Below are 11580 nucleotides of genomic sequence, written 5' to 3'. Positions count from 1 at the left end.
GTTTCTGTTTCCTGGAGTTTGGGATGTGGGAGGAGAGGCCAGCATGAGTGGTTTGGGACCACCCCTGCTTCTCCAGTTGAGATAAATAAGGCCAAGGCTGTTGAGCTATCTTCTTCCTCCAGAAACTTCTGCAAGCTGGAAGGTCAGCTTCAGCAAACAGGATGGGGGTGGGGTCCTCCGGAGATGGCCCCTTGTCTCCCATAGAACGGGGTCAAAGCTGGTGTCCAGCAAGGTGACCAGGAGGCCATCGGAGCCGGCCTTGCCCAGTAAGGGTGGGGAGAGTGTCTGGTGTGAAGGTCAGGGTGCAGCTGAACTTTGCTCTGTAAACTACCTCAAGGCCCCGTAGACAGAGATGACGACTCCAGGCCTCAGGGTGGGGAGTGCATATTTTTCAAAAACTGAAAGACGGAAACAGTCTGTCGCCTTTTGGGGAGGCCCAGGGAGGGCTCAGGCAGCCTCCATTCCAGGACCCCCTTCCTCTCACCGAGGCCTAGAAAGAGAGGCTGAGCAAGGGGCTGGCGCCAAGGCCCAGGCCAGGTCTGCCCTCCCCGACCCTCCCCACCTCCGAGTCTCAGCACTGGAGCTGAGGGTCCCGCAGCTGTTTCCAGAGCCGGATGCTGTCCTGGGGGCTGAGGGGCCGCACCAGCAGCAGGTCACGGAGAGCACAGGGGTCAGCAGTGCGGTCTGCCGGCCAGGCCGTGAGGAAGCCTTTGTGGGTCCTGGGGGCCAGGCCCAGGGCTTGGAAGCACAGGCCGGTGTAGACATCGTCGAAGGGGAAGGGGGCCACGCGTGCCGCCGCCCGCAGCAGCCAGGGTGCCAAGCGGCCCGCAATGACGTAGCCGCCCCCACTTGCGTAGGCTGGGTAGCCGCCTTCAAAGAAGGACCCAGGCACGTAGAAGGGTCCCCCAGGCTTCCGGAGGGGCTTGGCCTGGGTGAAGACCTCACCCAGGTAGAGGCCACGGGCCGCGCTGGGCGGCAGGGCCTGCAGGTGGTCCAGAAGGGCGGGGGTGTGCACGAAGGCGTCATCCTGGCCTTGCAGGATGAAGCTCACGCCGGGGCAGTGGCGGCCCAGCCAGGCTAGCAGCAGCAGGTCCTTGAGCGTCTGGTTGAAGGGGACGTCAAGGAAGTCCCAGAGCAGCAGGTCGCTGTAGTGGCGGCTCTCCCAGGCCACCAGGGAGCGTAGGTCAGGCCTCCCCTCGCCCGCTGGGGACCCCAGCAGGAAGAGCAGCCGGACCCCGGGAGCCGGCCGGCCCCACGTCTCCCTCACGGCCTGTCGTTCCGCAAAGCGCCCTGGTTCCGACTTGACAGCCAACAGCAGGTAGGGGACGTCGGGATCCTCGCAGCTGGCCACCTGGCCACCGCCGCCCCTGGGCAGCCAGCGTGGGAAGCTCCGGCAGGCTGCCGACAGCAGGAAGTGGCGGAGGTCCTCGGGGTAGGAGGCGAAGTCGGGGATCTCAGCCGCAGCGGCAGCTCCCCAAGCGCGGCAGTCCCCCGCCTCAGTGCTGTCCCCACTGGGCAGGGTCCCCAGCCGCCACTGCTGCTGGTTCCAGTAAGCCGAGGGCAGAGGGTCAGTCTGGCCCAGACGGGCCGAGAGGTTAGCCGGCAGGGTGGGCTCGGGGCTGGCTGGCGTGGGGCCTGGTGGGGTGCTGCGGGGTCCCGGGTAGGCCTTACCCAGCCGGGGCTCGGACGTCCACTCGATGTACACTTTGAGGCCCAGGAGTGTGAGCAGTGCTGACAGGCAGAGAAGGCACTTGGGGCAGCGCATGACCCGGCCCAGGAAGGGGCAGCTGTGGGAGCTGCGAGAGAGCCACAGAGGCCTTTTGGGGTGCAGGGACGGGCCCCCGGCCCCTGCCAAGCCCTCTAAGGCTTCTGTTAGTCTCAGATCCTACACCAGCCCTCCACCAACGACCCTGACTCTCCTCTCTTCCGGGACCTGCGAATCCCTGTTCCACTCGCATTCCAGCGCCCTGTTCTTTCCACTCAGCCCAGCTCCTTCTACTTTCGTAGAAACCCGGGAGGCTACCTATCCCCCATCCCCACCCCAGAGACCAGGGACTCCGCCATTCCAACCTCCCTCTCCCCACAGTTCATCCCCCTCACCAGGAGTCAGGATCACCGGGGTCACCTCCTCGCCCCACAGTCCCCACCCCAGGCACGGCTCCCTCGCCTTCACCTCTGGGTCCGGCTCCAGCCAGCTCCAGCGCCCGGGGCCTTGGGCCGGCCCTCTGCCCTCCTCCGGCAGCGCTGGTGTCTCCAGCACTGTTGTTCTCCAGCCCAGCCCAGCCCAGCCGGTCTGCGGGAGGCTGGGAGGGCCCCAGGGGCCGGGAGGGACCGGGGCGGGGCTGAGGGAGGGGGAGGGGGGAGGAGGGCTGGAGGCAGACCTGAGGGTTGGGGCTCTGGCGTGTTGGGGCTGGTTTTCTGGTGAGACAGCGGGAAAGGTGCAGGGGTGGCTGCAGAGACCGGGAGCTGGCGGGCCGGGGAGGGGAGAACCCGGGGCCTGGGAGAGAGTCCGGGGGAGGGTGAGGCCGAGGGCCACTGGAGCTGGGGCTGGGAAGTGTCAGAATGGCCCAAGGGCAGGCAGAGTCCTAAAGTGGCCAGGCCGGAGGCCAGGGGCAGGGCCTGGCTGGGGGAGGAGGCGGGGGGGGGGGGGGGGGGGGCGGTGACTGTGCTGAGAGGGCACGGGTGACCTTGCCAGAGGTGGGGGTGTGTGGCCCGGAGTCAGGGGTCAGGGGTCAGGGTGGGGATGGGGAAGGGGGCTGGTGGGGAGGAGGGGATACAGGCCGAGACAGACATTACAGAGAATGAAGAGACAGCCAGGGAGACTCCAGGGGCAGGCAGGGAGGAGAGACAGGCGGCAGAGATTCAGGAAGGCCGAGAGGAGAGAGCTGCAAGAAGAGAGAGAGAGGACGGGAAGGTGGAGACAGCTGGCGAGAGATAAGGGAAGCCCTTGTGGGGGAGGGTGGAGAGATGTGCAGGGGCAGGTGGAGGGACGACGGGGTGGGAGCAGAGAGCAGGGAGTCTGCCAGCCGAGCCAGAGCCAGGCAGAGGCAGCCAGACCCGGAGAGCAGCCGGGGAGCAGCCGGAGAGGAGCAGATGGAAGGGGTGGGGGGAGGGGGAGCCAAGCCAGAGGGCAGTGAAGGGTGGGGGCACCAGGAGCCCTGGAGCTGAGCTGACCCCCGTGCCTCCTCCGTCCCTCCCTGGTCCCACACTCCGGCCCTGGGCCTGCCACGCCCTGAGGCCCTGGCTCTGCCTACAGCGGCATGGTGACTCCAGGGACACTCCCATCTGGCCCCTCCGGGACCAGAGAGGGTGTCTGCCTGTGTTTCCGTCGCAGCCCTCCGGAGGCGTCTGCTGTTTGGGCTGCATCGGCTGTCTGGGGTGGCAGGCAGGTGGGGCTGCCTCATCCCAGACCTCCTGGAGCCTGGGCTGGGACGCAGGGCCCCCCAGTGAGCCCGGCCCGACCCCCCTTCACTCCACCCGGGTTGGGAACTGTCCACATCATCTCAGGAACCCTGTCTTTTGGACAGGGCAGCAGCAGTTGATTATCTGTCTAGCTGATTCCCTCTCCCCAGGATTGAATAATGGAGCCCATGGGACCAGATGGAGGAAGAGGGTACGGAGAAGGTGGGGAATACTGATGGAATAAAAGCCGGAGTGGGCAGGGCCCTGAGCAACCTTGGAAGGGGTCTTCAAGCCCTCTTCCCCCCAGGCCGGGGTGGGGCGGTCCAGGCCTCCTGACTCTTGGCTCATCTAGCTTCTCCCAGGGCGCGGAGGTTCCTCCACCGGGGGCGAGCCGACAGTTTCGGCTGCAGTGTGCATCAGTCTGCAAATGCTCCAGTCAGGAGAGAGAAACTGCTCAGCAGGCGGAAGAGGTAAAGTCGAATGTGGAGAATGACTAAAGAGGTGCCCTCTTGTGGAACGTGGTTGGGTGGGTGTGCAGGTTGAAAGCGGTGGACCCCATCTTCCTGTCTCCCCCAGCCTTTGAATCTCCCTCTCCAGATTATGCCAGGGCGGTTCTGGCTTCTCACCTTAGTAACCGTAGGTCACTGTTGAGTCCAGATGCCAGTCAGCCAACTAAGAAAGCTGTCAGGACCTCCCCAGCTGCACTAGCTAACTTGTTATACCCAGAATCTCTAGTAAGTGCCCTCCTATTGGTGAACTTGGCCCCATGCAGTGTGAGATCCACTCTCACTGGCCTAACACCCTGAGAACCCACTCCTGTGCGGGTTCCCCAGGGTTGACTCTACATCTGTTTGCAAGTCTTGCCCTTCAGTGTAAGAGCTGTTCCCTTCTGGGTCATAGTGAGCACCTGTCTTCTGCAGCGTGCTGAGACTTGACCCTTGGCATTTGTGGGTCGAGTGGCAGCAGGGAATGCTTGTGATAAGTCTTGAGAAAAGCAGGTCTGCCTTTCAAGGCATCTGCCCCAGGGGAGGCCCTCACAGGGTTTTCGAGAGCAGGACCGCTGGTGGTCTCCTCACACTGGTAAGGGAGGCCCCCAGTGACTTGGGAGTTCGAGATCATCTGTTTCCTTTGGGTCCAACCAGATGACCCGATTCCAGATTTCTGGATCCCACTGTTTACCAGTCAGTGCCCTCACTTTCGTATGAGAAACTTGTCAAGACTGGGAATTCAACTGTCATAACTCAGCAACTCGAAAACCTAAATGTTGTTATTTTCAGCAGTATCTACAAGTAAGAACTTCGGGGGGCGGTGGGGGACTGTCATGGGAGCGTTCCAATTCTGAAGGGGTGACTTGAGCTGGGCACTCCAGGCAATCTGCCTAGCCCTATCTTCAGAACTGTCATTACTGCCACAGCATCAAGTGCAGCAGCCATAGGGCCTCCCAGGGCACAAGGCTTCAGTTGGCACCTCATCACGACCCCAGGCGATAGCCTTTTCGTGCTGCGGTTGCATGCGTTGGATTTTTGGGTTTTTTTTTTTAATTTTTATTTTATATTGGAGTATAGTTGATTAACAATGTTGTGTTAGTTTCAGGTGTATAGCAAAGTGATTCATATACATGTATCTATTCTTTTTCAAATTCTTTTCCCATTTAGGTTATTACAGAACATGGAACAGAGTTCCCTGTGTTATACATGAGGTCCTTGTTGGTTATCTCTTTTATTTTTTATTTTTAAAATGTTTTTGGCTGCACTACGCAGCTTGTGGGGTCTTAGTTCCTCAACCAGGGATTGAACCTGCGCCCTCAGCAGTGGAAGCACGGAGTCCTAACCACTGGACCACCAGGGAATTCCCTATCTTGATATTTTAAATATAGCAGTGTGTACATGTCAATCCCAAACTCTCAATCCATCCCTCCCCTCCACCCTTCCCCCTGGTAACCTTAAGCTTGGTTTTCTAAGTCTGTGAGTCTATTTCTGTTTTGTAAGTTCATTTGTATCATTTTTTTTTTTAGATTCTGTATATAAGTGATATCGTATGATGTTTTTCTCTGTCTGATTTAATTCACTTAGTATGGTAATCTCCAGGTCCATCCATGTTGCTGCAAATGGCATTATTTCATTCTTTTTAATGGCTAATATTCCATTGTATATATGTACATCTTCTTTATCCATTCATCTGTCGATGGACATTTAGCCCATGGATTTCTAATGTCTCCTTTCCCACTGCCGAGGAGCTCAGCAATGCACTCAAGCCAAAGGCAGGATCAAATCAACCCCCAAATCCCACCTTTGTGTGTTTATCTCTGGGAACACTCCAAATGCCGGTGCTCTATCAGTTTGGATCCAGTCTGGAGAGAAGAAAAACCATACTGTAATTTGAACAGGGAAAGTTTAATATAGAGAATTAATGACTAACAAACAGCAAAGTGAAATAAGGAGATTCATTGGTAAGGTGCCTTAGAATTTACTGGGAATCCACCGTCAGGGGTGTGGTGGAGAGGCATTCACAGGGAGGTGCCTCAGTGGAGACTCTCTGTAGGACTGCCAGGTCAGGGGTGGGGGGTGCCGGGGAAGCTGCCGACCACCTGACGCTTCAGGAAGCAGGTGCGCTGCAGGGCCGCTGAGCTGGCACACCTGAGCACCGCCAGGAAGCAAAGGCCTTGCCTCTCTCAAGGAACGTCTCTCGAGCGCCCTCTACTGGCAAACCTTATCAGGCCACTTAGCAAAGGGAAAATATTTCAAAGGCCCAGATCAGTTTTCACAGAGCAAACAAGAAAGCTGAATTTGGAGCTGAGTCAGTAACTCAATAAGCGAGAACGTGTGGGGCTTGGGGTGCTCCCAGCATTTAGTGGGTGTGAGCCAGGGATGTTGCAGCCTGCAGGGAGCTTGAGTCGTCCCACACAGGGAAGAACCATCCCTATAAAATGGCCGTCGCACCTTCTGTATCAGTCAGGTCCTGGCGGGAAACAACACACTCAAGTGAGATAATCCGACAAGAGTCCTCTGACAAAAGTCAAGAGACGTTTCTTGACATAGAGGTGGGCACGCTATGGGGGCACCGCAAGGGAGAGTGCAGCTCCCTGGGGCTACTTGCAGCCAGAAGCCCTTACCTCCCCCAGGCCTGAAGAGGCAGGAGAAGGGGTTCCCAGAACTGGGAAGGAGAGAAGTGTGCGCAAAGGGCTGCCTGACAGGCTGACAGGAGCTGAGCTTCAACCCAGGGTGCAGCCAGCCAGAGCACCCCTGCGGGAGGGGACAAACCACCTCACTCTCCTTGCCTCTGACCTGCCAGCGCCTCTGATCCTAGCCCGACCCCCCTAGTTGAGTGAACCCAGCTGGAAGCTAGAAGAAAAATGAGCTGTTAACCTCTCAGCACAGCCTGGATGAGGCCCAGCTCGACACGGACGGGGCCAAAGGCTAGGCAGGGATGGGGCTGCTGGCCGTGTCCCGGGGCTGCTCCTCTGGCCCCAGCTTGAGGCCTTGGGCCCAGTCAGCCCCCAGAACCTCACAGTCGGGCAGCATCTCCTCCACCAAGATCTGAGTGAGGCCTGGGTTGGACACGGCAGGAAGGTCAGAGATATCCAGTCTGCGGAGGTTCCTGAGGAGGCAAGATTGGGACGGGGGGTGGCGAGGACACGCATGAGGATGGCGTCTGTGGGAGCGAGTGTATGGGGGGTGTACCCAGCCCCACTTCAACCCCTAGCTTTCTAATAAAAATCTTTGTTCAATTACGTGAGATCTGGCTCCTACTGTTCTGCAACAGTGTAAATTTCTTGGGGTCTCATTAAAACAAAAAAGGAAGGCAGGCTAGGAGTCCTCCCATCCTCCTAGAGGCTCCCTGCACCACTCATCTGTGCTGACCCACCGCAAACGCTCTGGGTCCACCGTGAAGGCAGGGATGTGGGAAGTGCCCAAGAGCGCCCCTCCCTGGCTGGGGGCCCAGCCTAGGCTGAGGTCTCACTGGAGGTGGTGGAGGCAGGCGAGGCCCCGTTCAGAGATTCGGGGGCAGCCGGCCAGCGAGAGCTCTCGTAGCGAGTCGGCTAGCTGGTGGAGGCGGCCGAGACACCAGTCATCCACGTGGGGACAGCACCGCAGCGACAGGGACTGGAGCTCCCTCAGGGCCACTGCGGGGGGAGAGGGCAGCCGGCACCGAGGGCCCTGCTGGAGCCACCGCGAAAGGGAACGCGCACAGCCTTGCCCACCTCCCCCCATCTCCGCCCCTCCCCGCCACACCCTACTCACAGAGGTTGTCCAGGCCTTGGTAGTTGATGGCACAGCCGCTGGCGTCAACAGCCTCTACAGGCACCTCCCGGAGCTTCCAGAGCTCACCAGAGAGGCCACGCCCATTTGGCCGCATCCACTCCTTGTCCTGAAACCTGGAAGGGGAGAGGGGGGAGTGTCAGCAGGGTCCCCCAGGCCACCAACCTCTTGAGAACACTCCCAGCCCCCTAATAAAAGAACATGGCACACTCACTACACACCAGGCCCTGCACTAAGGGCTTTACGTGTCTGGTCCCACTGGATTCCCTGACAACCCCATCAAAGATGGAACGTCTGGCCAATTTTACATACCTAGAAGTTGAGGGTCGAAGAGGTTACTGATAACAGAGAAAAGAGCTATAAGACAAGAATCCTTGTAGGTGGGCAAAAGTTGAGGTGTTTTCAGACAGGTACATCATTTCTAAGGAAGGTGCTGGAGGAAGTACTCAAACCGAGTGAAAATTTTACTTGGAACCAAGATGAGGGACAGATGAAGCCTACATGAATTGTTTTCAAAAAAGAAGGAAAGTAAAGGGGAAAAACAAAGGGAGGAGGAGGAAGGCAAGAAAAAGGAGGGGAAAGGAGGAAGGAAAAGACGCACTAACGCCGACTGAGCACACGTGCTAAGCCAGCCTGTGACCTGTGACAAGTGTCCAGATTGCAAAATATCTTTGAATCTTTACAGCGCACCTTGTAGGTTAGACACAACTACCATCCCATTTTACAGATGACAAAACTGAAGCTCAGGAACAAGTCCCCAGCCACACAGCCAGGAGGGGGCAGAGACCAGGGCGCGCACGGAAGCCTGTCTGACTGACTGAAGAGCCCGGGGCTTAGAGAGCCGCTCTCCCGCCTCCCCCAACCCCATTCTGACACCTTTGCCATCATACTTGACTGCGCCTCCCTGCTTCAGGATGAAAGAGGCACCTGCGACGTAGGGGCCATATCGCTCCTTGATGTAGGTGAAGGACCTGCCGGGAGAACAGTAGCCGAGGGTGAGCCTTGGGAACCCCACACCCCTCGCCAGGCCCCAGAGCTGCTGAGAGGGTCAGGGTCCACAGCACAGGACAGACTGGCAGGCAGGCGGGCAGACAAAGACTGCAAATGTTCCCTGAGGGCCTACGAAGTGCTGGGCACCGGGCGACAGTGGTAATCCAAAGGCAGATAATCGTCCCTGCCCTTGTGAAGTTATTGCACTGGGGAAACAGCTAACCGGGAAGTAAATACAAATTGCAGAGTATCAATTCAGTGATGAAATTAACGCCAAGGGACAGACCAGGAGTGGCTTGAGTCAGGGGTAGGGATAGAGGAGGCTAATTTAATTTGGGTGTTAAGAAATGCTTCTCGGAAGAGGTGACACTTGAGCAGAGATTTGAGTGTGGGAAGGAATGCAGAGGTCAAGGTAAGAATCTGCCAGGCTAAGGGAACAGCTAGTGCAAAGGCTCAGGGGCTTGAATTACGACGGTTGAACAAATAGCCATAAGGACACCATGCAGGCGGGGGTGAGGGGTGTCCCTGGTAGGGGTCTCAGAGCTCAGTAGGGGCCGGGTTTTCGGCCTTAGAGTTTGGCTTTTATTCTAGTTGCAGTTGGAAACCATTTGAGGGTTGTTTTTTTTTTTAAGATTTTTTTTTTTGATGTGGACCATTTTAAAAGTCTTTATTGTGTTGGTTATAATAATGCTTCTGTTTCATGTTTTGGTCTTTTGGCCACGAGGCATGAGGGATCTTAGATCCACGACCAGGGATTGAACCTGCACCCCCTGTATTGGAAGGCAAAGTCTTAACCACTGGATTGCCAGGGAAGGCCCCATTTGAGGGTACAAAGTAGTAATGTTATCTGTTTCCTCTGGCTGCTGTGTAGACTATAATAGGGGGCAAAAGGTGACCCGTTAGGAGACGACTGCAGTAATCCAACCATAAAATGAAAGGGCTCAGACCAGGCTATAAACAGCGAGGAGGTGACCATCGGTCAAATTTGGGATATTCTGGTATTTTACTGATGGACTGGATGTGGTATGAGGGAAGGGATGCAAAGAGAGGCATCAGCGATTCCTTAGAATGTGGTCTGAACAACCGGGTAAGCAATGGTGCCATTGACTGGGATGGAGAAGGCTTGGGGGTGAGAAGACTTTTTAAGGGGGAAACCAAGGGTTAGCCATGTTAGGTCTGAAGTGCCAGCTAGACCTCCAAGAAGAGATGGTGGGCATTGGGTTGCGTCTATGAGCCGGAGGGCTTGGGAAGTGTGTGGGCTGGAGACGAAGATGCAAGTGGGCAAGGCTGGCACTGGAAGCCCCAGGGCTGCCTGGAGTGGCAAGGGCAGGGTGGGCACTGACTGGGGAGGCCTGAACAGCAGGGTCGTGCAGGCCAGGGGTTCTCACCGATTTTTCTGGAGCACCTTCAACACCTGCTTCTGGAGCAGGTACCCCCTCACAGCCTCCACATCATAGAAGCGGTCAGCCAGGAACTGGAGCAGCGCCCTCCCCTTCCTCTGACTGCCCTCCGGGTCCACTGCCCTGCTCAGGCCACGGATGCCGCTGGTACCCCCGTTCCATACTGGAGCCACCAGGCGAAGGGACTGGGGAGAAGGAGAGGGGAGGAGAGGCTGAGCCTGGCATCTCCTGCGAGACACACAGCCCCCTGCTTCTGCTGCCACATCTCCCCTCCTCAGTGCTTCCCTGCTCACTTAACTCTCCTCTCAGAACTTCCAATTCTTTCGGATCCGTAAAATTTCCCCATGTTTCCCCCAAGTTCTTCCCCTTAATCAACCTTAAATTCTCTTTGATTTGGCCAAACGGTCTTGGTTTTCCTAAATTCTCCCCCTAATTTCCCCTTAAGCCCTCACTTTCTCTCAAAACCTCTATTATCTGAACTCTTAATGTCCCACAAATTCTCCCCTTAATTTTATCCAAATCCCACCAGAGACTTCCTGAATAACGCATTCCTTTCCCCCAAATATAACCTTAATTTCTCTCCAAACCACCCTTATCTCTTAAAGCTCCCAAACTCTTCCTTCAATTTCCCCTCCAAAGTTTTCTCTTAGTCTGCCTCAGTTTCTCTCTTTGCTTTAACCAAATTCTCCCGATAATTTTGCCCAAATCCTTATTTTCCCTTAAAATTCCTCTTAAGTTCCCAACCTCTTACTTTAAGTTTTCCTAGGTCCATTCCTTGATTTTGCCCAATTCCTTCTAAATTCTCTCCACAATATGGCAAATCCTCCCCTTAATTTCCCCTAGGTCCTTCCCTTGGAATTCCCAAATTCACCTCTTGGATCCTGCCCCCACTCCCCATCATCCCTTTGATTTTCCATCAAAATTTCTAACTCTCCCATGAGTTTCCCTCACCTTCGGTTCTCTACCCTTGCACCTCAAATCCCAGTTTCTTTGCCAACCCATCCCAAACCCTCATCCCTTGCAGGTCCCACTCCCGACAGCCCCTCCGCTCCAGGCGCTCGCAGTCGGATCCCTCCCTCTGATTGGCTGGGCGCGCTTTCTCGGACAGCACGCGCTGCTTCCCCATTGGTTACCACTGGTTTCTCTCCTCCGCGGCCTGTGAGCCTCACCGATCCTTCCCGGCCCCCGACGGCCACACGTCTCCGCGCCCAGCTCGAGGCCTAGCGGGAGAGGCCCACCTGCTCCCCCTCGCTACTTGTTCCCTGGGCGCCGAAAGAGGCCCTGAAAGCAGAGCGGACACTAATTGGGGGGGCTCCAGAAGCTTCGTTCACTTACCGCCCTGGGGGCCGCCATCTCGCTAGGATTACGTAACCGGAAGGGGCTGGTCTTTTCTTATCTAACCCACCCGGTTCAGGGTTGGGCGTCTTTTCTTATGGCCCCGCCCCCTCCATTTTCCAGCCCTCCTCTTAAAGGAGCACACACTTATTACTCTAACCGGGTTTAGGGATCGCTTGGAGCTTCTTCTGCCA

General features: G+C 56.9%; 2 protein-coding genes and 1 long non-coding RNA gene across 6 annotated transcripts; 1 reads left to right on the top strand and 2 right to left on the bottom strand.

Annotated features, from left to right (window-relative positions):
• Positions 1-368: 368 nt before the first annotated feature.
• On the bottom strand, positions 369-2628 carry B3GNT8 (UDP-GlcNAc:betaGal beta-1,3-N-acetylglucosaminyltransferase 8). The gene is made up of 2 exons (XM_082438798.1): positions 2174-2628; positions 369-1796 (listed from the first exon to the last, which is right to left on the bottom strand). The coding sequence occupies exon 2, from the start codon at positions 1763-1765 to the stop codon at positions 572-574; it is 1194 nt and encodes a 397-aa protein (XP_082294924.1). The 5' UTR covers positions 1766-1796; positions 2174-2628; the 3' UTR covers positions 369-571.
• Positions 2629-2702: 74 nt separating this feature from the next.
• LOC309649176 lies at positions 2703-5817 on the top strand. The gene is made up of 2 exons (XR_014256970.1): positions 2703-3872; positions 5058-5817. It is a non-coding gene; the product is annotated as an uncharacterized lncRNA (long non-coding RNA).
• DMAC2 (distal membrane arm assembly component 2) lies at positions 5777-11463 on the bottom strand. 4 transcript variants are annotated; one of them, XR_014256962.1, is made up of 7 exons: positions 11387-11463; positions 10040-10236; positions 8552-8632; positions 7644-7777; positions 7363-7525; positions 6768-6999; positions 5777-6360 (listed from the first exon to the last, which is right to left on the bottom strand). XR_014256962.1 is itself a non-coding variant. In XM_082438827.1 (6 exons), the coding sequence occupies exons 1-6, from the start codon at positions 11402-11404 to the stop codon at positions 6819-6821; spliced, it is 774 nt and encodes a 257-aa protein (XP_082294953.1). In that variant the 5' UTR covers positions 11405-11463; the 3' UTR covers positions 5777-6818. The 4 variants fall into 4 exon arrangements, 1 of the variants encoding a protein (XP_082294953.1); XR_014256964.1 differs by having other exon boundaries at positions 10040-10238; positions 11126-11432; XR_014256963.1 differs by lacking the exon at positions 8552-8632 and having other exon boundaries at positions 10040-10238; positions 11126-11433.
• Positions 11464-11580: the final 117 nt, after the last annotated feature.

The sequence above is a fragment of the Balaenoptera physalus genome (genome assembly GCF_965194825.1).
Source record: "Balaenoptera physalus genome assembly, chromosome: 19".
Taxonomy (NCBI): Eukaryota; Metazoa; Chordata; class Mammalia; order Artiodactyla; family Balaenopteridae; genus Balaenoptera; species Balaenoptera physalus.
The sequence above is the reverse complement of the archived record's forward strand: the minus strand, read 5'-3'. Positions and strand labels throughout refer to the sequence as shown.

Coding starts and splice junctions, on each gene's coding strand:
- B3GNT8 (XM_082438798.1), bottom strand. CDS start 1,765: ATGCGCTGCCCCAAGTGCCTTCTCTGCCTGTCAGCACTGCTCACACTC.
- DMAC2 (XM_082438827.1), bottom strand. Junction 8,633..10,039: donor AAGGTGCTCCAGAAAAATCG/GTGAGAACCCCT, acceptor TTCTCCCGGCAG/GTCCTTCACCTACATCAAGG. Junction 7,526..7,643: donor CCAAGGCCTGGACAACCTCT/GTGAGTAGGGTG, acceptor CTCCCCCCGCAG/TGGCCCTGAGGGAGCTCCAG.